Here is a 24,586-nt window from a genome sequence, read left to right on the forward strand (position 1 = left end):
ATTAATTGTCTTGGGACAGTATTTAAACCAGCCAAGAAGTCAGGCATCTTGCCTTGTGCTCACCCAGACAGCAACAAGAGCCAAATGCTGCCTGAGTGGCAGCTGAAGAGCCTGCACTAACAGGTAACAACTGCACCCAGGCCTTGCACCTGGACCAAGGCAGAAAGGGGAACAGCTCCAAGGGAATTGATTCCCAGAAGAGGCTGCAGCCCAGCAAGGGAGCACACAAGAGAGAGGCCTTCAGCCGTCTCCGAGCCAAGGACTGCTCAAATCATAGCCACAGCACCTGGGAAGGTACCAGAGTCTGCCATGGAATCCCATTGGTGGGAAACCACAGAGCACAGCACCCATACGGGCAGTTTGAACTGCTGCATGGGAAAGCTTACATCCCTGCCTTAATCACTGAACTGTCTTCAGATGTGGAGGGTAATACCCACAACTGAATAGAGCCTGCAAATATACTGTGGAAATAAGTTACAGAGGTGTTTGAAAATACCACCGCCCAAGATACTAATTATAAATATATGAAAATACACGTTTATCACACAGCCCTCTAAAGCTGTCACCTTGTGCTAGTTACAGGGCAGGGATGCTCGTGTATGGCCTAATCAAAGCAGTCTGCTCCCTCTTTAGCTAGCTTTTGAAGCACCCTGTCTCCGAACAATCACCAGTTGCTTCTTTTACTGAAGAATGGTCAAATGAATTTAATGTAGGGAACCTCTTTGTGTTACCTGCCTGCCTTCATTAAAAAATAGGAGACAGGCATTCACTGTCACCATTCACAGGAGCCCATGAGTCCAGTGTCCTCTTGTTTCTTTGTGGCCATAGGAAGCTGTGACTCAGGCTAAGGCCATTTTGATCAGGTCTGGTCAAGTGTTCTGGTGGGTAGAATTTCTGTGCAGACCTGTGTCTCTAGCAGCTGGCCTATAAACTAATTGCTATTTTAGCTTATCATCCAGTGGAAGGAGAGACTCTGCCACAAGTTTAATTGTTTACAATTAATCTGTTGATTGCTGGATCTTACAACATAATTACTGTCTCAAAACATCTTCAAGAAAGATAAAACCAATATATGAAAATATGGGGGAAGATATTTTTTTTCCTGTCACCTGTCACCACCTGACCTAATTTGGGCCTAGGTAGTGGTAGCATCATCAGTAATTTATGTTGTACTTGGTTTATATTAACTCATGCCTTTGTTCCTGGCTGTATCAAAAGGAAAAAGGAGTGCAAGTTCAAAACACCAGGGACTCAATTTGCATTGTATTTATTTAATATTTATAATAGATTAATATAGATTTTATGAAATAGGGAAAAAATAGCCTATCTACACTTAAGTGCATCCCTAAATTACAAGTTATATGTTCAAATGATGCACTGAGGAATGATCCTTAGCTGATACAAATGTTCAGTAAATGCAGTGATCTCCCCTGCATGAATAACCTGTACTTTAGTGTCTATACAAACTGGGATTACAAATGTATCCTGGCATAATGAACTCCTATTCAGCCTTTCTCTTGGAAACTTTGTGCTATGATAACGAATTCCTATTCAATTCTTGGTTTTTTTGCTGGTAGTTATGGCCACTGCAGTACCAACTGACTCTTCTTTTACTTTATAGAAAGTTAACACCTCCCTGCTCCAAGCAGTGTGGATCACAGTCAGTTAGGCAGATACAACCTGGATGACTGGGAAGTTAAACCCCCTATTATTTGCCCCATTATCCCCCTGAACACGGTAATTGCTCATTTTAGCAGTCTTCCATAGCCTGCCTGCTTTATAACAGGTAGGTTACATTAGCTTGCCTTGATCTTCTAAAAAGTGAATCATCCTCCAAATCTCTCTTAAACAAGACTGACAGGATCTGTGTAACGTGGAGGGGTTTAATACTTGGTTAATTTGGTTCCCTTAAAGTGTTTTTTTTGGAAGATTGCTGCAGCAGAGAAGGGAATTCAGACTGAGCTCATGGCCCATGGATATCACCTCAAGGGCTGCTCTTCTTTTTTATCTTCAGGCTTTGAAGTACAAAGACTCATACACAGAGGCAGTAAGGTTTTGAATGCTGGCAGAGCTAAAAGATCTAAAGCAGGTGGAATGAACCCAAAGTCTGCTCTTCTGTCAAGCTGGCCATGAAATCTGGAGATACTCCAAGAGATGATCTAGCAGATCATGAGCTGCTTCCCTAAACATCTCTCCCAAGCATTCACATGTAGTGCAAATTACTGCACAATCTCACTGCGTATGAAATGTTTCTGAGATAGGGAACTACAATCTGCATTTTGTGAACAGTGAAGTGAAGCAGAGAGAAGAGAAACGATTTGCCCAGAGTTCAACACAGGCTGGATAAGAGAGACAAAAAATAATCTGTGCAAATCTTATCCTCTAAGATGCACAACTGCATAGAATTTCTTATCCTCCCCTACTGAAAACCAGCCATGAGCTATTTGGGAATTATGGGCACAAACCATGATTTAAATTTCATTCCCTTGGGTAATTTGCAAGTGAAAACATCACAAAAATAGGTGGTTCTCAGTACCCAAATCACTTCTATTGGAAGGTGCATCTCTACAAGGTTTATAAACATCTGTGCAATTTACAGCCATGTGACACAGCCTGGCTTGCCTGAAGCAGCTTTCTTCTTGACTTGTTTTCCGAAACCAGTCTGATGTCTTTTCTGTTCTTAGGCACAGTGAGTAGCTCTGTAATTGTAAGAAGGGGACACTTACTCAGTATTGTGTGTATCAATGGTGTGAAAAAGTTCACGCAGTTCCTCTCCACTCAGAACTCCATCATCAAAGTAAGCCTTGAATTCATCAAAGGACAGCTTTCCGTCATCTGAAACAATGAAGCAAAGGAAAGTACTTCAGTTTCATTTATGGGTTTGCTTGTTTACTTCATGCAGTAGAAGGGGAAACTATTCAAAGCTCTAACTCTGCAGATTAAATGTAGAAACTTTGTATGTTTGATCAAGACACATAAAGAACATGATGCATCAGCTGTAGTACTAGAGTTCTCAGTTTGCCTAGTAACCATCATTCTTCCTCCATTTTATCTCTCACACAAAGATAGTTTGGGAGGTCTCTACTGAAGCACATCAGCACAGTCCTGTCTCTGTCCTGATCCCATTCCCTGTGGCTTTTCCTCGTCTCACCCCATGCTTCCTCTACATGCTTCCTGCTCCCTTATTTCTGTGCAGATCAGTGATCCCCTGAGACTGAGGACAGAGGAAATGCAGGGAAATGCAAAAGCAAACATTTCTTGAAAGAACATGTTAGTTCAATTAAAATTTCTTCAGCTCTCTAGAGCTATCCATTTCCTTTCCCTTTTCTTCCACTTTCTTTCCTCTGCTCCCAGCCTCTCACATGGGAGACTGAGTCCAGTGCACAACTCAATAGCAGCAGGGATCTGACCCTGGCTCTCCTCTCTAGCTAAAGACACAAATAAACACACTGCACTGCTTTGCAACATTTAGATTTTCTTCATAAAACACATAATTTCTGCTTGCCACCTTGACATTCATCTGGAGATTACAGTAAAATATAGAAATGTGAAAACTGGTTTGGGCATAAATGAGAGGTCAGCCAAAATTAGATGGATTTTCAGATGAAGTTTGAATTGGCCATTTAATACACACTGAAGCTCAATTCTGAAGAAGTTAACTTTATTTTCCAGGTATCTGCTGTTCTCATTTGTTTGGGACAAACCCAATCATTATCACATGGGTTCTGATCATCATCTGTAACATGATCATGTAGTTAGGAAAGTCTGAAGGACCAAGGGGAATCAAAGGAAGAGGAAGTACCATTTAGAAGAACAGTAATGGGATGTAGATTAATTCAAGAGGAGAAAGTCCTTATTGCAATTTCTACTCCATTATTTAGTGGACTCTGTTTCATCTATTTTTAAAGTTAGCCTTAATTATAGCAAGCTCTTGACTACAAGACAAAATCCCTGGGATGAAATGTGCTAAACAGATTAATGCATCTGATGTTTTCAGGGTGTTACCACTACAGACTGAGACTCTACCCTCCTTTTGTCAGACAAAACTCTGCACAACAGTCAATATTTCTAAAGGGTATTCCAATAATTCTCATAGCATTTCACCAAAGAAGGGATGGTGTTTATATCTTGCCTCACTTAGGCATGTCTGATACTGCCAGAGAAGTTGCTATACTTCAGATGTTCCTTGCTTTTGAGGTGTGCCACAACTTGGACAGCCTGTCCCACTCTCAGGCTGGCCATGGTTGCGGTGACAGAAGTAGCAGACTTGGACTATTGTTTGTTTTGGAAAGTAGGTCTCGGTGCAAATCATGGAATCATAGAATACCAAGTTGGAAGGGACTTCAAGGATCATCTAGTCCAACCTTTCTGGGAAGAGCTGTGGCAGTTTAGGCTGGGTGCCCCCTGCCACTGCTGCATGAGATACACCTCTGGTGTCCTGGGTGCCCGCCCAATAGGGGTGGACACAGGAAACGGCGTATTTCTACCCAAAAATCCTGCACCCTATAAAGACCTCTTCCTCTTTCTTCCCTCTCTGCTCCCATGGGAGATGTCCTCTCTTATCGGGTAATGCCGGGGGAGTATCTCAGGCCTCTTAGGCCTGACTAGGCCTAATGCCAGGAGGAGAATGGAGGGGGGGGCAGTCTCAGACCTGGCCAGCCTGAGACTTGCCTAGCAGTGGGAGGCAGGGGGAAGGAAGAGCCCTGAGGGATTGGGTAGACCCTCAGGTGGGAGGAGGGAAGGATTGGGAAACCTCTGGGTACTATGTAAGGAACTCTGTATGCTTTGGGATGTTCTTTTCCACTATGCTTTGTAGTTTGTAGTTTTTCTGTATTTTCATCAATCGTTTTTCCACTTAAACTTTCCATCACTCTCCAATCCGTTTGCGTGTGTCATTCTTTTGTCCCTTTCAGGGCAAGATACGATCTGTCTGGCCTCAAACCAGCACAAGAGCCCTAGCCTTTATTAACTCTGGCCTCTGCTCATATCCCATATGACAGTCAGCACAACCATCTTTTTCCTGAGTATATGATTCAAAGCTGAGGAGAAGGAAGCTATGGAAGTCTGTGTGCTGAAACGATCTAGAGCCTGGATGGGGCTTTGAATGGCATTGTACAGAAAGTGATGTGAGAAACTAATCAATACTTGTCAGCTGGATGTTAAAAAATGAAAGAGGTTTGTAAATAGAAAGTTGACCCTGCAGAAGTCCACAAGATTTCATCAGGGATCCCTCAGCAGCAGCTGCCATCTGCTTCTGTCCTGAAGAACAACTGTCATTTCTTCACTCTACAGACTTCAGAAGTGTGTGTGTCTGCATGGGGCAAATCTGTAGCTTCATCAAAACAGGGCAGCTGGTTCCTCCTTGACTAGTGTAGTGAGTTTTAAATGCAAGACTGATAATCACTAAGCCAAAGTCAAAGCAAGAAGATCCACCTTTTGCATTTACTTACGGGTTTGGTTAAATGGCAGTGGAGTAATCATTTATCTAAGTTGAGCCTTTGCACGAAGCATGAGGAATAATTTCAAACCCCAGCACTTTTTAGCTCTTTTTTAGCTAGCACTAAATCTAAATTTATAGGTCTTTCTCTTCTAGTAACACAATGAATCACCATAGGGCACTGAACAAGGTAGAGATAAGACTAAGATGTCCCAAGCACCAGGCTAATATACAGCATAGTGTGGCCTAACTTTACAGTGCTCAACAGGTGAAGAACCTGTTTCAAAGGCAGGATCTGAATCCCTTGACCACAGGCTGCACTACAGCATGCAGATTTGAAGAGCAGAGCTGAGGAGCTTCCTTGCTCTTTTACCTTGCTATTATTTCATCATTTCTTTGACTTGAGTATATGGCTTCAAGTACCTAATCTTAAAGAGGCTTCCAAATTGTGTAAATGGCTGCTTCAGCAAAAACATTTTGAAGTGTTTAATGTGAAGAGACAGATTGTAGCTGGAGATAATCATCCTTACTATCAAAATAAAATGTCAAGATCTACAAGAGCTAAAGCCCAAGATGGCACAGTTCTGTTGTTGAAGGTAGGCAATTTTCTTTGACAGAGCTGCCATGATCACCCTAATTGGGAAGCTAAACACATCTGCCATTTGGCACTGGTTACAGAGAAGGAACAGCAAACACTGAGCGTGTCGAAGCAGGCGTCTTTTCACAGCTCTGCTTCCTTTGGCTCACACAGAGACAATCAATTGTTTAATTGAACTGCCTCTGCAGCTTCAGCCTTTGCTGGGGAGAGTGATTTGCATGGAAGTTAAGCACATACTTAAACCAGGGCTTTTTGCAGCTTTCCTGGGATAACCATCTGATGAGTTTACTCAGAGAACAGGCTGGGTATGACATCTCTCTTCTTCAAGATCATTGACTGACACCAATCCAGAAAACCAGCGACCTGCCAACAACCAGACTGGGTACTTTAGCTATTTTCTTTGCATTTTATCATCCAAGAGTAGATGTTGCCTTTTGCTTCATTGCTATTTGTTCTAGGTAACATTTTGACTGTTACTGGTATCGACTGACACATCACTGAGCTTGTTGCTGGCAAATCCCGGGGAGGTTTGACAATCTTTGGTTACTTCATACAGGGCTTCATACAGTTACATTTGCTGAAGAAAGCTCTGACTCTCCAAGGCATGATTTTCTATGACTATAACTGTTTTGTTAGTATAGCTGGGGACTCAGCCACTGGTGGCCCCAGGCTTCCACAGCTCTCAGATGAAGCCCCGGCCCCTGACAAGTGCTCCTTGTGATGTTTGATGGAAGACACATTTGCAGAGCCAGGGTTGTTTTTTCCAAGCGTCAAGAACGGCTTTCATTTTAAAGGCTGCATTACACATTCTCAGCACCACCTCCCTGGGGCACACCTCACTGCCCTCAGAGCACCCAGATAAATACCATCTGCTTTAAGTGCTTCAGAGCAGCTGAGCAGAAACTTCTATTCTGGATGCTTCAATCCTTGCCACTGGCAAGGCGAGGGGGATGGATGATTCATGAAAGACAAGCTTCTCTGAAGCCATGCATCCCTCAGACAAATCAACCTTCAGCAGTGTTTGCCTTGGCAACATTATCTCAAAGAAGCTGTTTTGCCAGCCTTGCTTGCTTTTCTGTATCTTGTCTGACATCTTTCAGGGTTTATTCAGACACAGGCACAGTTGCCCATCCTCCCTGAATCCAAAGCATTCCTTGACTGGCAGACAAAAATACAAAGAATAAAATTTATCTTCCTGTGTAGCACTTCCAGGTTTAGAAATGTATTTACACAGTGTTTTAGGAGAGCCTTCCTCTGGGGTTCAATTGCATTCTTTACATTTATTTCAGTAAAATTCCCCTCTCTAGATATTTTTATGTGTAAAATCTTACCAAGCTGTGTCCCCTTACCAGCCCACTCCAGAAAGGGGACACATTTTGGATAGTTTATCAATCCAATGGACAGCAGCATATCTGACAAAGGAGAGGGCTTAGGTTTAAAAGTAGGCGCCTGATCTGATTGGGGATGCCCCTGCTTACTGCAGAGGGGTTGTTCTGGATGGCCTTTAAAGGTCCCTTTAAACTCAATGCATTACATGATTTTGTCTTTACTGAAATAATAATGTTTGGAACCTGGAGCACCAGACTCAGGGAGATGGGGTGGGAAATTAGAGCCTGGACTTTGTAACAGGAGCTGGGGTGGTGTCTGCAGTGGACCCAGATGGTCAGGAAGCAAACACCAGTGGGATGTGAGTCCCTGGAGGCTGGGATACAAGGGTTTTGCCTTAAAAATCCATTTAGTCAGTACTGATTGAATAATGGAACCACAATGCTGCAGTTCAGAGAATTTCTGTGTTCTGGCTCCTGTTCAGAATATAGGTTCTGTAAAATCATCCACTAAATGCATAGCTCAAATGCAGCTACTACGATGTTAAGACCTTGCCCTTCTGGGTATCATGGTGCACAGAGCTTCCTGAAGGAGTTCCTGCCCATAGCTGTTTTTCTGAAGGAAGGGAACACAAGTGATGGGTCACCTTGTGCTGTGACAGGTCTGGCCAGTCCATGTGTGTGGAGGAGAGAGCCCAAGCACTGCTGCAGCTGCCACTGAGCAGCACTGCTGGAGGCAGTCCACAGGCTAGCTGAGAACCTCATCAGATGCATGATAGGAAATATTGTCTGAAGGGAAAATGCTGAAATCCAGGCCTTGGCATGCCTTCCTTTGGTGTAACTAGAATTTTCCTTGCAACAAAGTTTAATCTCCTACATGACAAACTTCAGAGAGCCTGCAGGCCAACTCTGGAAGTCCACTTCAGGGTGATTCAAGAAATCTCCTTCCTGAGGTGCTTCCCCTGCCTCTGGAAAGCGTCCTCTGTGAGGGCTTAAATTGGCACTCTAGGCTACAAGCTGTTTTCACTGAGAAGTCACCAGCTGAGGACTGCTCTAGTAAGGCAGCTACCACCCTCCCAAGGCTCACTTGGAGACCTGTGAGCAGATGGAGCTGGTAGAAGAGTCTCCTGCAGAGTCAGTGTTTTTCCTGCAATGGCACTGTCAATAAACAATGAATATGGACACACTGATTTTGATCTCTACCAACTGACTCTGGAGTGAGCATTGTGAGATTTCCTCTTGATTATCATACTGGTACAGCTCGGTGGCTTTTGGGTCTTGTTGGATGACTCAAGTGTGCATGCTCTGTGAATCAGAGCATTTGGAAGTGAGAGAATGCTACTGCTGTATGTGCCTTGTTTTAAACAATTTTGTATTTATAACTTACAGGTTTTTTGTTGGACGTGTTCACATGGCTTTTTTTAGAGCTAGGCTTAAACTCACAGAGAAGAGGAGATTTAGACTGGATGTCAAGAACAAGTTCTGCACCATGAGGGTGGTGGAACACTGCAACAGGTTGCCCAGGGAGGTAGCTGAGATCCCATCCCTGGAGATAATCAAGGTCAGTCTCAAGGCCCTGAGCAACCTGATCTAGTGGAGGATGTCCCTGTTAATTGCAGGGGGGTTGGACTGGATGACCTTTGGAGGTCCCTTCCCACCCAAACCATTCTATGCTATACATTCTTAGGGGATATAAAAGCCTTCAGTGAGTGCTTGTTTGAAATGTCAGAGAGATAATGAAACCAAGTATGTGCTGGTTCTGGCATTAATAACATTTTGTTGCTGGTGTGTGCTGGGTGTTTGATATTCAGGTTTGGCCATCTCTAGAGCTTTAGTCTTGCTTAGTCAGTTTAAAAAATTTCCCTTATTTAGTTGCAGTCCTTTCTGCCTGCCTGCAGCATGCTGCTCATTGTGCCTTTTCATAACAGCTGACTTGTATTTACAAATCAATGACACCTTCTCTATATAAATCATCTTTCCCAAATCTGTCATGTTAGAATTGCCCTTTTTAGGGCTCCTGCTTGGAGCTGATCTGAGAGTCTGGGGGCAGGAGCTGTAAGATTGGAACAAGGCCATAATCAAACACCAGTTCTAAACTTGTGGAGAGAGACAGCTGAGAGGTCCTCCTTCTGGAGGCCATGGTGGGGGTCGTTCCCTCCTCCCTCCACATTTGATCGAGTGGCTCTTTTCACACTGAAAAGTGCCAAGAGGAGTTTTATACACCAGGGCATGCTGTGTTCCCAGAGCAGGAGAGGAGGCTCTCTCATTTGTTTCCACTCTCATAAGAGATTTGCAGCAGCCAGGCTCCCCTCACCAAAAAGCTGGGTAAAAGAAAGGAAAGAGCAGCCCTCTTCCCATCCTCCCAGAAAAGGAGTCACACCTTGGGGGAGACAAAGGCAGGGTACTGCTCTTCAGTTACTTCGTGCTCAGTGTCAAACCATCAGTGTTGAAGCACCTTCCCTCAGCTGAGAGAAGACTTACCCTTTCATTCTCAGTACATTATTACTTTTTTGCTTCTCCATTTTGACATTCAGACTGTTTGTGATTGGATTTCTGCAACAGAGCCCATATCTGGATTTCCATTCCTGTGCTAACATGAGGGAACTGCAGCATGAGGCTATGCTAATAGAGCACCTGTCAAAGCTGCACGGTCAGGAGTGGCCCTTGAGTGACCCTTGCCAGCAACTGGTCTTGTTTCATTTGGCTGCAAATCACTGCAAGGCCCTACATCCCTCTTAGCATATCAGAAGATAAAAAGGCCTCCTGCAGATGGTGCTGCAGTCACACTTACATGGGGCAGCCACTACTGCCTGGGAAATGAGGGAGGTTAAACATCTTGATGAGGAAAGACTGTGTTTGGCAGTACCAGCTTCCATGTTTCTTTATTCTCTCCCTTGCAGGCTAGGGACAAGATTTTATTTTTTGAGAGGAATTTAATGAGGTTGATTTTGTTTTAAATTGCAAAAGGAGTGAAATAAATGAAGAATTTCTCCTTGTAGCTGGAAATTTTCCATGTGCTTTCCTTTGAACACATGGAGTTTTGTAAAGTAAACGTGACCAAAATTTCCTATTGACATGCAAACCTGAAAGTTCTCTATTCCAAAAATGTCAGTGGGCAACATCTCACCTTTATGAAATTACTTTTGTGTTTTTTTTTCTTTTTCCCTCCCTCAGGTTTTACTGTTGCTTTTGTCAATATTATGAACCATATATATGCCTTGTCCTCCCTCTAATAAAAATCACACAGCCTTTTCAGTTAAAGGAGGAGTGTGGATCTGCTCCATACAGAGCAGGGCTGCTCAGTCATTAAATAAGAACTATAGACAGAGTTCATGAAGCTGATCCTAATGTGGAAGCTGTGCATAGCTGCCGTTTCCAGGAACAGAAGGGCTGGCAAAGGAAAGAGCCAACATTAGTTTGGCTCTTTCATCAAGAGAAGTGTGGCCAGCAGGTCAAGGGAGGTGATTCTCCCCCTCTACTCAGCTCTGCTGAGACCCCACCTGGAGTACTGCGTCCAGTTCTGGAGCCCCTATTACAAGAGGGATATGGACATGCTGGAAGGTGTCCAGAGAAGGGCCACCAGGATGATCAGAGGGCTGGAGCACCTCTCCTATGAGGACAGACTGAAAGAGTTGGGGCTGTTCAGTCTGGAGAAAAGAAGGCTCCGAGGTGACCTTCTTGTGGCCTTCCAGTATCTGAAGGGGGCTCCAAGAAAGCTGGGGAGAGACTTTTTAGACTGATAGGCGGGGGGAATGGAATAGAGCTGGAAGTGGGGAGATCACTGGATGTGAGGAAGAAGTTCTTCCCCATGAGGGTGGTGAGAGCCTGGAATGGGTTGTGCAGGGAGGTGGTTGAGGCCCCATCCCTGGAGGTGTTTAAGGCCAGGCTGGATGAGGCTCTGGCCAGCCTGATGTAGTGTGAGGTGTCCCTGCCCATGGCAGGGGTTGGAACTGGATGATCCTTGTGGTCCCTTCCAACCCTGACTGATTCTATGATTCTATGAAATAGGGGAATGACTGATGAAAGAGTTTCTCAGCTGAATCCAGCTGTCACAAACCACTGCAGTATTTTCAAGTAACAGCAATGCAGCAGGCTCTCTTGGATTTTTGAATCTCCTATATTTTCTTTGCAAGAATAGTTGCCTTTCCTTGTTGTGGGAGGCTAACCTGAAGTCCCACAGTCCCTAAATCCACAGTAAGAATGCTGTCTCCTATAACACTCCTATTTATGAGCTTGATCTACTTGTTATTTGATGGATGTTTTTCTTGCTGTCAGGGGAGTATCTAGCAAGGCTTTTGATGGTAGATTTTTTGGGGGTATTTTAATCTCAGAAAGAGAATTAATATGGCAACTTTGAGAGAGTCCAGTTACAAGTGTATGGGATGACTTACCAGGGCAGTGCCGTGGACAGTAACTTGGTACTTGTTACTGTAAGCCAGAACTTGGTTTCCCTTAGCACAGAAGGGTGACACTGACAACGTATCCTAGTCATTAGCAAAAGCTAACCTGTGTTAGCAGGTAAGTGCTCATGTATTCAATAACCTATCTGAGAAGGTTCTGAACTTCCCAGCCTGAAAATGGTTCTCCTCCATATGAGAGTGGCATGAGCTTGTGCAGTGCTAGGTTTGCCCTCAGATACCTGAGCATACACTTTATTGAACCTGCACCATATCTGTTTTCTGAGGACTGACTGTAAATGTCTTGTCAGGGTTAATTCTGTCTGAGCTGTGGGTTTGACTCTCTTCAGTGCGCTGGGGAAAAGGCTGAAGTCTGGCCTGTGCTTCTGCAAGAAATTGCACCTCTTTTCTTTGTGCACTTTGGGAGTTGCAGTGCTAACTAACCATGAGCTTGTGTTTCCTTCTTGTGCTGTAAGATCTAATTCTGGTTATCTGAGTTAAGTACAAATACTGATATGCCAACTGCAGAGCTACATCAGCTCTTCATAGCCTCAGATGTACTGATTCTCACCCTCTGTGTGACCCAGGGACATGGTAGTGGTTTCATTTCCCTGCTGGGGTACGTGGCACAAAGATGCGAAGGTAACTTGTCCACAATTGTGCACCAGTTCTGAGAAGGGAAAAGGCATTCAAGTCAGGTTCAAGACCATGACTATGTATACCAGCAAAAAACATCTAGCTGTTACACTTGTCCTTAAAGCAAGGACCTACTCCTGCTGCAGCCAGAATAGGAGCATTTGTGAAGCCTTACAGCACTGTGCTCCAATTTGCTGAATTCAAATAAGGGAATAACTATATTGGGGGAAGGGGGAAAGGGAGGGGAAATCAAACAGTATCATGAGGGCAAAGTTTTTAATTAAGAACATAATAAACTCATGACTTTTGTGTTATAAATACGGGAGTTGAATGCAATGCAGAACAAACACATAACTGTAAAATGTAGGAAAGAAGCCTGATTGCTGGATACAGCCTATAGTGTTTTTTTAAAGTGCTAAAATGTAGCTACTAACAAATATTTCAAACCTTCTTGTGAAGACAATGTCACACACGTACACCCAAAGTGCAAGTCAAACACACATGCCAAACCATGATAGCACAAGATCTGCCCATAAAGAACCTGCAGGGAGGATCACTGCACAACAAAATACATTGCATTGAACCTGTAGAAAACACAAAATGACATGAGGGAAGGCTGGCTTTCCTGTTAGCATGCTTAAAGAATGACTTGAAGTGTTTAAAGAATGACTTAAAATGCTGAATTAATGGTGGATTTATTTTCTTTCCTGTGAGAGGAGGGAAGACACATGACCAGTCTTACCATTCTTGTCTGCTCTTCTTAGTATCTAAACAAAAAAAAGAGAGAGAGAACAGAATCACTTTTTTAAAAGGGGTAATATCACAGATTGGTAGTGGGCACTTCCAGTCTGAGCTCTACATCATATTTCCACAAGGCTACATGAAACTGAAAAGCCCTCAGCATGTCTCCATTCTTCCCTCGGGTATTCTTCCTTTAACTCCTCTTGAGCAGTGTGCACTTAAATCCAAGACCACAATGAGAACCAGCTTTATTATCTAGTTTGTATACGGCTTGTAAGGGTGATGTTCAGGCACAAGATCTGATACTGTCTTGCTACCACAACACCGGATTCAGAGCTGAGAGATGTGATTTAAAGAAGTAGAGTAAAGATGGTAGCTGGGAGGATGTGCTCAACATCTGAGATGGTGAGACAGGCTCAGGGTTATTGTGGGTGGAGGAAGCAAAGGGATAAGTCAAGACAGGAGCTGGGTAGCATGAAGACATCAGACTGGGTGTGGGAAGCAGTGAGATCAGATGTGTAGGAGCAGATCTGAGGATTGCTCTGGTAGCAAGTAAAAACCAGATACAAAAGAAAAGGGAGAGGGAAACTACAGAGGCTTATAAGCTGGGAAGGTGCCTGCTGTAGATCTTTCCCTGCAACACTTTTGCCACAGACTTCTTGTGGCCCAAGCTTACTCTTGTGGTGTGCAGGTCTGTCTTCTCTCCCCACTGGAAAGGGCACCCACTGGCAAAGTTATTTAAATGTAGATGAGTCTGTAACTCCTGCAAAGACCAGGAATGATCCCGGGGGTTGCATCTTGTGAGAAGGGGTGAAAGAGCCTTCCAGGATGCCATCAGCAGAGGGACACAGCCTGGGAGGCAGAGCCCTCCAGGCTGCCATCAGCAGGGGTCACAGCACGAACCCAGCCAGAGCTGTATGCAGGTGTACTGGCCCTGTCCTGCTGCCAGTGGCATGCCAGCGTGCCTGCCCACCCGTGGGGAAGCCTCACCATGGGTATTACCACAGTAGTCCATCCTTTGAAGAAGAAATTGGGGATACAAACTGGAAACAATGGGGAGGGGGGGGTCTCCTCCAATTTCTTTGCTTCCTGCTCTCCAGATGAGGTGGTTCTGCTGTGGCACGGATCACAGTGTGACACTTCTGACGCAAGTGGTTGCCACCTGCTATTACTCTGCATAGTCCCCATTGCTGCCTTAGCCTGAGCCACAATGGGGAATCAATGGGCAATGCTACAGCAAGTTTAGGCAGGGGAAGAAAGCAGATCTTCCAAACAGAGTTTCTGTTAGTGCTATGAATACCAGTAAAGGAAAGAGTTTCAAAATGGGCACATATATTTTTGAGAGCTGACAGTAGTGGAAATGGTTTGATAAACTTCTTGTATCATTTAAACAGCTTTTCCAGCACATGTCATAACTGCCCCACTGCTAGAGGTGAAAAGAAATGAGAAACCCAAGGATTGAGGTGCCAGGCTGTAGCAGAGCATCCTCATTAATGTATACATGTTCTGCCCATGGGAACCCACATCCATCCAGGATGGGTCACTAAGGGTCTCTAAGCTGAGTTTTGCATTAAACTAAGTTTACAGCACATAAGGTGTGTAATAAACTTGGTAAGATGTCACTTTCCCTCAATATATATCCAACTAAAATCATATAATGCAACTCTGTTTTCAGTTTCCAGATTGGACTTTTTAGAGGTTTTAAGTTTTCGCTCTTCAGCTGGAAATTTTCTCTTAATAAGAGCTAAAGACTCTTAGCAGAACAAAGAAAAGATCATTAGAAGCATTATTAGAATAAAATGAAAGTTGCTACAATCCCTAGCAGGTAAAACACAGTCCAAAATTTCTGGCAGGTTTGGCTGGGTTTTAGAGGGAACTGCTCTTTCTCCTGTCTCACTGGCAAGCAACCTGGTTTCATTTTTGTGCCACCTGAAGGAGAGGTCAGCCTGCGTGCCAAAGGTACCTGCCCCCATGCTGCCTGTAGGATTTGGTGCTGCTCTGGAATTAGTGACTCTGTTAACTGAGGGCAAAGCCAGTGCCATGAAAGGTTTTAAAGACTTTCAGCTAGAAATGAAGTGTGAGATTTGGGGAGGGTGTTAAAACACAATGCTCTGAGATCTAATGGCTTTCTTCTGCCACAAATGGATACATACCAAAGGGGCTAGGACTGAAACCCTGTTCCTCACCTCTCAGGGGCATCTTGTGGGATGCTGAGCCCTTGGCAATGGTCTAGCACAGTATCTCTGAGGGGTAGGATGGCATGGTGCACAGGAGGGCATCTCACTGGGCTTTCCCTCAAAGGGCTGAGGGACTCAGGGATGCACCTCAAATCCATCAGGTTGTAATGGGACTGGAGGGACCCTGCACAGTTTGGGGGAAAAAAACCTTTTGCAGAGTGTGAAACTCTTCAGTGAAAAGGCCAGGAAAAAAATTAATATAATAACGACCTGAGCAATGCATTATAAGGAGTGACAGCATTTCCACCCAGCACCTTCCCTAACCACCCCGAACTGCCAGCCTGCTCTCCTCACACATGCATGTCATCGACAGCAAACTCATTCCTCACATTAACATTTAAATGGTAAAAACACTTGGAAGGAAGGAAGAAAGGAAAGGCGAAGGAAGAAAGAAAGGAAAACGAAGACCCATAGCTTTGCTGGACTTCACTCACTTGCACCCCAAAGAGGAAATCGCCGCTCCGGCGGGGAGAGGGGGACGGAAAAAAACAAACCCCAAAACCCAAACAGGAAAAAGGGCAATTCGGCGGGGGGGGGGGGGGGGGGAGGGGGAGGGGGAGGGAGGGAGGAGTGCGTAAAGGGTGGGGGGGGAAAGAGAGAGAGAAACAAAAGTCTCTCCGGGCCCTGCCGCTTGCACTTGGTGCCTGTGCCTGGAGGGGATGCTCACGCCAGAGTGCCGCGTACTCACATCGCGGAAGATGCGCATCCCCGCTCCCAGCTCCGCCGCCATCCGCCCGCCGCAGCTGCCAATACCGCCCGGGGCGACGGGGCCGGGACAGCGGCGCCAGGGCTCGGGGGGCGTGCGGCAGGACCGCCCTTCGGGCTCCGGGGGTGGCTGCTTTGCCAGGGGGCCGAGCCGCACGCCCCGCCCCGCCTGGCTCTGGAGAAGCAGCGCCGAAGAGGCTGGAAGAGAGGTGATGTTGCATCCCCTCCGGGGGGGCTGTGGGAATAATTTGTCCCATCCCGCTCCGCAGCCGCCTTGGTGCATCTCAGTGTCTTCATGCCTAAAGTGGCTTTCTCTCCATCAAAGCAGCTCGTTTCTTGCTGCCTGTCGGGTCAGGTTTTCATCATCATTGTGGCTGCTTTTGCCTTCGATAGGGTCACTGAGCACGTTTTGGAGTCTCTGCAGAGCACAGGGGTGATGGGGCATGGCTGTGCTTTTGCATGCCTCTTGCCCACACCACGGTAAGCTGGTATCTGCAGAAGCACTGCAGCTTGAAAAGAAGCTCTTTGAGTACCAGAAGCACTGGAGCTTGAAAAGAAGCTCTTTGAGTATCATGTAGAACTGGGTAGGTTTAAGCTGGGCATTAGGAGGAAGTTCTTCACAATGAGAGTGGTGGAATACTGAAACAGGTTACCCTGGTAGGTGGTTGAGGCTCCATCCCTGAAGACACTGAAGGTCAAACTTGAGGGGGCCCTGAGAAGCTGATCTGGGTAAAGGTGTCCCTCCTCAGTGTGGGGGCAGTTGGACAAGATGACCTTCAAGGGTCCTTTCCAACCTGATGCATTCTGTTTTTCTGTGTACCCCTCAAAGTGGCCTGGCTGGAAGAGAACAGCTGTGAGGGACCACCCCACGCTGTTATTGCAGACATGTGCTGAGGGGTTATTGGGCACTGTGTAAGGGGAGCTTTGTCCTCTCACCACACACCACCAGGGAATGGCATTGCAGTTATACATTATGTACTCCTACAAGATTCTCTTACTCCATATGACATAGTCATTTCATATTATGTTCTACATTACGGTGTTGGATGATTGTATACTAGTGTAGATTATATATATTTCATAACAAGCCTTACAGTGATGTTTTGTACTTTAAAACATCTACAGGTGTGAAAAGTCTCTGCCATGGTGGGACTTGCTGTGTGTGGATGTTCCTGCTTCTTCTACCTCCCTTTCCACATTTCAAAAGGAAACCTGAGCATTTCACAAGGTGAGAAATTTCTATCTCCCTTCCTAAAGATGTCTTGGAAAAGAGAGGGAAAAATCATCCCAGGTTATTTTTGCTTTTGAATAATTCACAGATTGCAGTGGGTTGGAAGGGACCCTCAAAGGTCCAACCTCCTGCAGGCAGCAGGGACACCTCCAACTAGATCAGGCTGCCCAGAGCCACATCCAGTCTGACCCTGAATGTTGCCAGGACGGAGCCTCAACCACATTCCTGGGCAGCCTGTTCTGAAAGACTTCGATTTAATAAATCTAATTTTTATGATGAAAGTGCAGGAATGTGTTTTTTTCTAGAGAGAGAAAATAAGAACAAAAGTCCGAAGGTTGTCTCAAGCACCAGAAGGTTGGGTGGCAATAAGGAAAGTCTTTAGGCTGCAGAGGGACTTGTTTTGCTTAACTGTTATAAAACTAACAACAGTAACTATTTTCTTATTTAACTTACAGAATCATAGAATGCACTGGGTTGGAAGGGACCTCTAGAGGTCATCTTGTCTAACTCATCTGCAGTAAGGAGGGACATCCCCCACCAGATCAGGTTGGTTAGAGCCCCACCATGCCTGGGGAGCCTCTACCACCATCCTGGCCAACCTGTTCCAATGTTCCACCACCCTCATAGTAAAGAAATTCTTCGTAATGTTCCATCTAAATCTACCCTTGTCTAGTTTAAAACCATTGCTCCTTGCCCTGTCACTAGAAGTCCTTGTACAAAGTCACTCCTCAGCTTTTTTGTAGGCCTCCTTCAGTGCTGGAAAGCCACTAGAAAGTCTCTCCAGAGCCTTCTTTTCTCCAGGCTGAACAGCCCCAACTCCCTCAGCCTTTCAACTTTCAACAATTATTCAACTTTATTGAACAATTACTATCTTGTAATGAAGACTTTTGTTGAAGCAGCAGAAGCTTTACCTTTGATTAGTCTTAACATTCACTCTGAGTATTTTGAGTTTGCCTAGAAAGTACAAAAGAGATCATAAAAACAATAATCCTGGAGACAATAAACCTATACTATCCACTTCCTGTGATATGCTGTTAAAGTCATGATGGGGTTAAATTTCCCTAATATTTTCCAGGTCCCATAAATCCATATTATTAGCATTATTGTCTCACAGAGTGCATTCATTGCCTTGTGGGCTGTTTCATATAGACTATTTTCAAAAGGCCATTGGTATCTGACAGCTAATTACGGATCATTCTCAAACTCTTGCTATTCAGAAATTGAAAGTGGTTGCAAAGGGAATTTTCTGTAGGATAGAGAAGGTTTGTTGATGTTAAAGAATTTTCTATCTAAAAAAAATTTTTAAAAAAATCACCAAAAAGCTGTTCCATAATTACTGTAACATTTGACTGGAAAAAAAAAATCTAAAGCCACAAATTTCTGTTACATCTCAGACAAAACTGGTTCAAAATTCCTTTCTGCTTTGAAATGCTGGGGTTTTTTTGGTAAACATATAAGCAGTTGGTTATTGTAAATAAAAGATTTCTGTTGTTTATAGGTTCAGAGAACACTGCCCTTCAATTAGAAAGAAGAGCTTTTTCACTGGAATAGGATAGTTTTTGCTCCCCTCTTATCCCTAATTAACTAATCCTTCATATTATCTGCGATATTGATTTTTATTTCTAATGTGCTCATGCCAGGCTTCCTTAGTCAGTTCTATATAGCCACAACAGCTGTGCCATCTTGTGGTCTGCACAAAGCCTGTAATGTTTTGCAGCTTGAAAATTAATCAGAAATGTTCACAACTTGTCATCAGCCACACCCAAGGCAGCACGAACCGAAGGGCACCCCCTAAGCAATGGTCCAAGCACTCTGTCAGCAGAGGATGCCTCGCAGACCTGAACACCCTAAGGTTCAGGTCTGCAGGATCCTGGTTTGGTGGATGAGCACAAGCTGTCGTTGTGCTGATGTCCAGAGGGGTCTTTTCACTCTCAAAATGCATGGATGTCCTGCCCAGAGCTTTCAGTAACCCACAGCAAAAGTGTATGTAAGCTTTTCTGTAAGATCCTGTGGCTTTTCAAATGCAGAGGATCTGTCTAATTGTGAGGTATGCCTGCCCTTGTCAAGGAGGTTGGAGTAGATGATCTCTAAGGTCCTTTCCAATCTAAGCCATTCTATGATTCTATAACCAACCCTCTGCTATTGCAGTTCAGTTCCATCGAATGTTGGCTGAAGCTACTTTTTGCTCCTTGCTTTCAGGAGCAGAAGCAGATGGCTCTACAAGGGCTAGATAGATCTGATTCCAGTTTTCCAGAGCAAAGAAACTGCTTCTTCTAATGTAGTACTGGCCTTTTAATCCAGCATTAATAACTTGTGCTTAGAGAGCAGTCTCTCCCACAGAGAGAAGTGGTGGGTTTGCTTACTGCCATGCAATTTGGTATCCCTTGGCCTTGTTCTTTATGTCCAGCTGCAAATTAGAAATTCCTTATGGTTCCTTTTTCCTGCTGCAGGATGACAGTGTTCAAGGTGGCCCTTCCACATGTTGATTAGCTACTGTCCTAAATTGCATATGCTTTATTTGCTTCTACTGGGAGACAACCCTACTCCCTGATATTTTTTTTTCCTTCCTATTTTCCATCCTGAGCATATTCATGATTCCCATGTCTTGCTGTGGCAGCTAAAAAATCCTTTTCCTTCCCTGAGGTTTGGTCTTGATAGCTTTACAGAAAATAATTGCTTTTTGTTTCAGCCTTGATTTTGCAAGATTTACTGAGTTAAACTCCTTGGTGTTTCCCTCATTAAGAGAAGCTGTCAGTTCCCTCGTCATGTCTGCCTTCTCTGCACTGGTTCTCTGGAGTTTGCTTCTCTTTTTCAAAGCAAGGCACATGGGTTTCTGCCATCTTCTGGATGCCTTCCTTACAAGGAAAATGTCATTATATATTTCTCCTCTTTGCTAGAATTAGCTCAGACAATATTTTCTGGGTACCTTTGTTTCTTTGAAAACAAATCCCTGGTCTATCATCCCCCCAAAATGATGAACTCCCTCCCAGTTTGTAGCACAAATCTCATTGTAGGTCTAAAGGGCGTAGACTTAAAATACATTTGATGGAAACTCATCACACTGCTGTGAACTCCATGCCATAAGGGCCTCTAGTTCCTCATGACTGATATTGTAGTCTTCTGCTTTGTCACATCTGCAACTTCAAATAAAAATAACATTTTAAGGTCACAAGTGAACACTTTCTGTGTTCATTATTTGCTTCCACCCAGCACAGAAGCCTGGTTTTTTTACCAGTTGAAAGATGACCTGGCAGCACTATTAATTGGAAATTAGTCCAGAAGGTCATGTTTGCATGGCCCTGTGGAGCCCTTCTGATAGTGGCCATGCTTGAGGAAAAGTGGGAGGCTATCACCACCTCTGCACTTGCTGGGTTGCAGCCCAGGTGAGGATTTCCCCAGAAGGAAGAGAAGGGACTTGTGGCACAGGCACCCATCAGCTGAGTGATGCAGCTCAGGGTCTGGGGCAGTGTTGTATTAGTTTGCTGAGCATCTAGTAAAAAAAAAACCTCAGGAGCATATGGGGCTGGGAGAGGAGGAACAGTGTAAGGAGTGTTACAGAAGGTGACTAAACCCACCACGAATCTATGAGGATCTCTACTATCAATGTCCTTCCAGCACAGTAGTTTTACTTTCAACAGAACTGGATTATCATCTGCTGTTTCAAACCCCATGAACTTTTATAGTTCTTTTATGACCTCCTTTATCATTCGTCTAACAGATACACTCTCAAGTGGTGGCACATTAAATGTTTTCCTGAAGTCCGGATAGCTGAGATCTGCATTTCCTATTCAGATGTCTTACACATCAAAGAAGCTTAGTCTGGCATGATCTACCATTGGTAAACACATGCTACCTTTGATCTCATTTTCTATTAACCTCTGTGAGCTAAAATTGTAATGCAAGTACAGTGTTTCTAATTAGAAATTGGAGTTCCCACCAGTCTCATTTTTATACTTCCTTTAGAGGTTTCCTTTTGCTCCCTTCGCAATTGCTTATACATCCATGAGTATCAGTGTGAGTAGAAATACAAATATCATGCTCCTGAAAATGGGTCCTTAACAGCTGGGCTGGCTGAACAGATCAGGTACAGCACAGGTTACAGCCTTAGGAAATGCCATGCTCACATCTGCTTCAGCCTGCCCTGGAAAAGTATACAGAAACATCACACACAGAAGGATCTGGAACTAGAGTTCTCCCTGTCCCAGCTGGGCTGCTTGGTACAGCCATAGGCTGTCCTCTGGCCACAAAAGCAAATGCTCTGCCTCCAGTGGGCCCCACCACTGATGCTGAATAGCATATGGCTCTCACATTTTTATTTTAAATAGAATCATGGAATTGCTTTGGTTGGAAAAGCCCTCTCTAAGATCACTGAATCCAACCATCAACCTAACACCACCATGGCCACTAAACCATGTCCCGTGTGCCATGTCCACACGTTTCTTGAAAACCTTCAGGGACAGTGACTCCACCACATCCCTGGGCAGCCTGCTCCAATGCCTCACCAAATAGTCTACTTAACTCTCAGAGATCTCTGATTTTTCTCTTCTCATCTGTTGCATTTTTACTGTAAACAGTGTATGAAACCCAATTCTTTTTTCACCTTTTGAGTAAAATGATCCAGACTGCAGGCATGCTCTGCTCTCTGAGCTCTAATCTGCCATGAGAAGAGTGCTCCTTCTTTAATTTAGATTTTATTTTTCACACTGCAGCCTAATACTGTCTAGCCAAAAGCCTTAGGGAATTTTCTCCAGTCTCTCCTAATTAAAGTGCTAGAACAGTATATTTTTCAACAAACATGCCTTCTTCTGGCTCTCAGCCAGAGCTGGTTGAATAGAATAATAATAATGTTTGAATAATCTTTCTAACTTTCTACACTGAAGTGTTTGCTCAGCACTAAACAAGTAAATCATGCTGCTTGTTTACAACTTCTGTTGTAAAACATTAAAATGACATTGACATATACTCAGATTGCTCTCCCTTAAAATGTAAGAGGAAGTTTGTTTCCTTTTTACAAATTGGAGTTTATAAATCTCTAATTTATATTCTGAAGTATAAAAGTGGTGCCTGTATTATTTTTCACTCACTTTGAGCTTATTATATTCAAATAAATTGTAATCTGGTGAAGCAGCATAAAGGTGGTTTGAAGACCATAATTCCGTTGTTTTATTGGCTTTGTCATTTCCCGTGAGTTTCTGAACCTAAATTCTTTAGAAATTCTGAATCTTACCCAGGAAGTCATTAAAAGCAGAGATTTAAAGCTGTGCAAAGCTAGTCTCCCATTCCTCTCTGCAAGACGCTCAGCAGTTTTTAGAAAGTTGTCTTTAGAAAGCTGTGGTGCACAGAAAGAAGTTTACCAGTCATCCCTGATTCCCCCCTCACATTCTTTTCTTTCCTTCCATTTTGCATGTAAATGTCCCAAATTGAAAGAGTATGAACAGGTTAAATGAGAGCAGTGGAAATCAGACGCACTCTGATGCACAAACTCCGACTGCACTGAGAGCATTGCCCACACCAAGCCTTTCTCCCAGATATGAACCAGGAATTAACAAGGGTTAGTAGTATTTGTTATGTATTTGATTAAACCATGAAACATCATGCAACAGATGCTACCTGGTCTAAGTGGATGGCTCTGATAACACAGAGAGCTCGAATGGGAAATCTTGAGAGACATGCTCTGGTAGAGGTGATCACAAACTGGCCAGAAGGCACAAGCTGTGCAAAACCTCCAGAGGAGGGAGTAACTGGTGCTGAGGAAGCTCCTCCTTACAGTGATCTGTCTGATGATGACAAGAGATATGCTTTGTTCACAGATGGTTCCTGTTGTCTGGTTGGAAACAAGTGAAGATGGAAGTCTGCAGTGGGGAGTCCAACACACAGGGCTGCAGAGGCAAGAGATGGAGAAGGTGAATCCAGCCAGTTTGTAGAGGTAAAAGCTGTCCAGCTCTTGACGTAGTTGTAGATGGCATAAAGATGGCCAAAGCTTTATCTCTACACCAACTCATGGATGGAAGCCAATGCCTTGTGGGTTTGTCTGAAAGACTGGAAGAAGAATGGCTGGCAGAGGAAAGGAAAGCCTATCTGGGCTGCAGATCTGTGGCAAGACATTGCTGCTCGTATTGAGAGAATCCCAGTGAAAGTGAGACACATCGATGCTCACATTCCTAAGAGCAAAGCTACTGAAGAACAACAACACAACCATCAGGCAGATCTAGCTGCAAGAGTTTCCCAGGTGGACACAAACTCTGATCCTGATCCTGATCTTGACTGGAAACACCGAGGTGAGCTGTTCTTAGCTCGGTGGGCCCATGACTCGTCAGGACATCAAGGCAGAGATGCAACCTACCGATGGGCTGGTGACAGATCCATTGACATTTCCATGGATGCTATCACACAAGTCATCCATGACTGTGACATTTGTGCTGCTATTAAGCAGGCAAAGCGGATCAAGCCCTTGTGGTACGGTGACAGATGGTCCAAGTACAAGTATGGTGAAGCCTGGCAGATTGACTACATCACTCTACCTCGTTCTCCATCTGGTAAGCAGTATGTGCTGACTATGGTAGAGGCAAGCACTGGATGGCTGGAAACTTATCCAGTTCCTCATGCAACTGCACCTAACACCATTCTTGGTCTGGAAAGACAAATCCTGTGGAGACATGGAACTCCAGAGAGGATTGAGTCAGACAATGCAACCTATTTCAAGAACAATCTTGTAAAAAACTGGGCCAAAGAGCACGGCATCGAGTGGATATTCCACATTCCCTACTATGCACCAGCTGCAGGGAAGATTGAACGCTACAACGGTTTGCTGAAAACCACTCTCAAAGCCATGGGGGGTGGATCTTTGAAGAACTGGGAGAAACATTTACCACAAGCAGCCTGGCTGGTGAATAGTAGAGGTTCAGTGAATCTAGCTGGACCTGCACAATCAGAAGGTGATAGAGTTCCTGTTATCAGAGAAAAGAATCTGTTAGGCAAAACTGTTTGGGTATTTTCTCCTTCAGGAGAGGCCAAGCCTGTCTGAGGGGTGGTTTCTGCTGAAGGTCCTGGTCACACTTACTGGGTAATGCAAGAGAATGCTGAAATTCAGTGTATTCCACAAAGAAATCTAACTGTAGCTGAGAGAGGTTAAATTCAGAGTGTATAATACAGATACAACAGCATGCCCAAAGGAAGAATCTATGAGGAATCTACAGTGCACAAACCCTGAGAGCCCTGAGTCCCCTGAGAGTCCCTGTCCTTTTCTTTGTCTCATCTGCAAAGAGACAAACTGTTTTCT

General features: G+C 44.3%; 1 protein-coding gene across 1 annotated transcript in view; it reads right to left on the reverse strand.

Annotated features, from left to right (window-relative positions):
- Positions 1-16,359, reverse strand: part of NECAB1 (N-terminal EF-hand calcium binding protein 1) — a 55,761-nt gene extending 39,402 nt beyond the window's left edge. Inside the window, exons 1-2 of the mRNA XM_054385271.1 lie at positions 16,056-16,359; positions 2,727-2,835 (exon numbers count right to left, since the gene is read on the reverse strand). Of these exons, the coding sequence (XP_054241246.1) occupies positions 2,727-2,835; positions 16,056-16,359 (413 nt within the window). The remainder of the gene's footprint in view (positions 1-2,726; positions 2,836-16,055) is intronic.
- Between the last annotated feature and the right edge of the window lie 8,227 nt (positions 16,360-24,586).

Source organism: Indicator indicator, chromosome 12 (assembly GCF_027791375.1).
Source record: "Indicator indicator isolate 239-I01 chromosome 12, UM_Iind_1.1, whole genome shotgun sequence".
NCBI lineage: Eukaryota > Metazoa > Chordata > Aves > Piciformes > Indicatoridae > Indicator > Indicator indicator.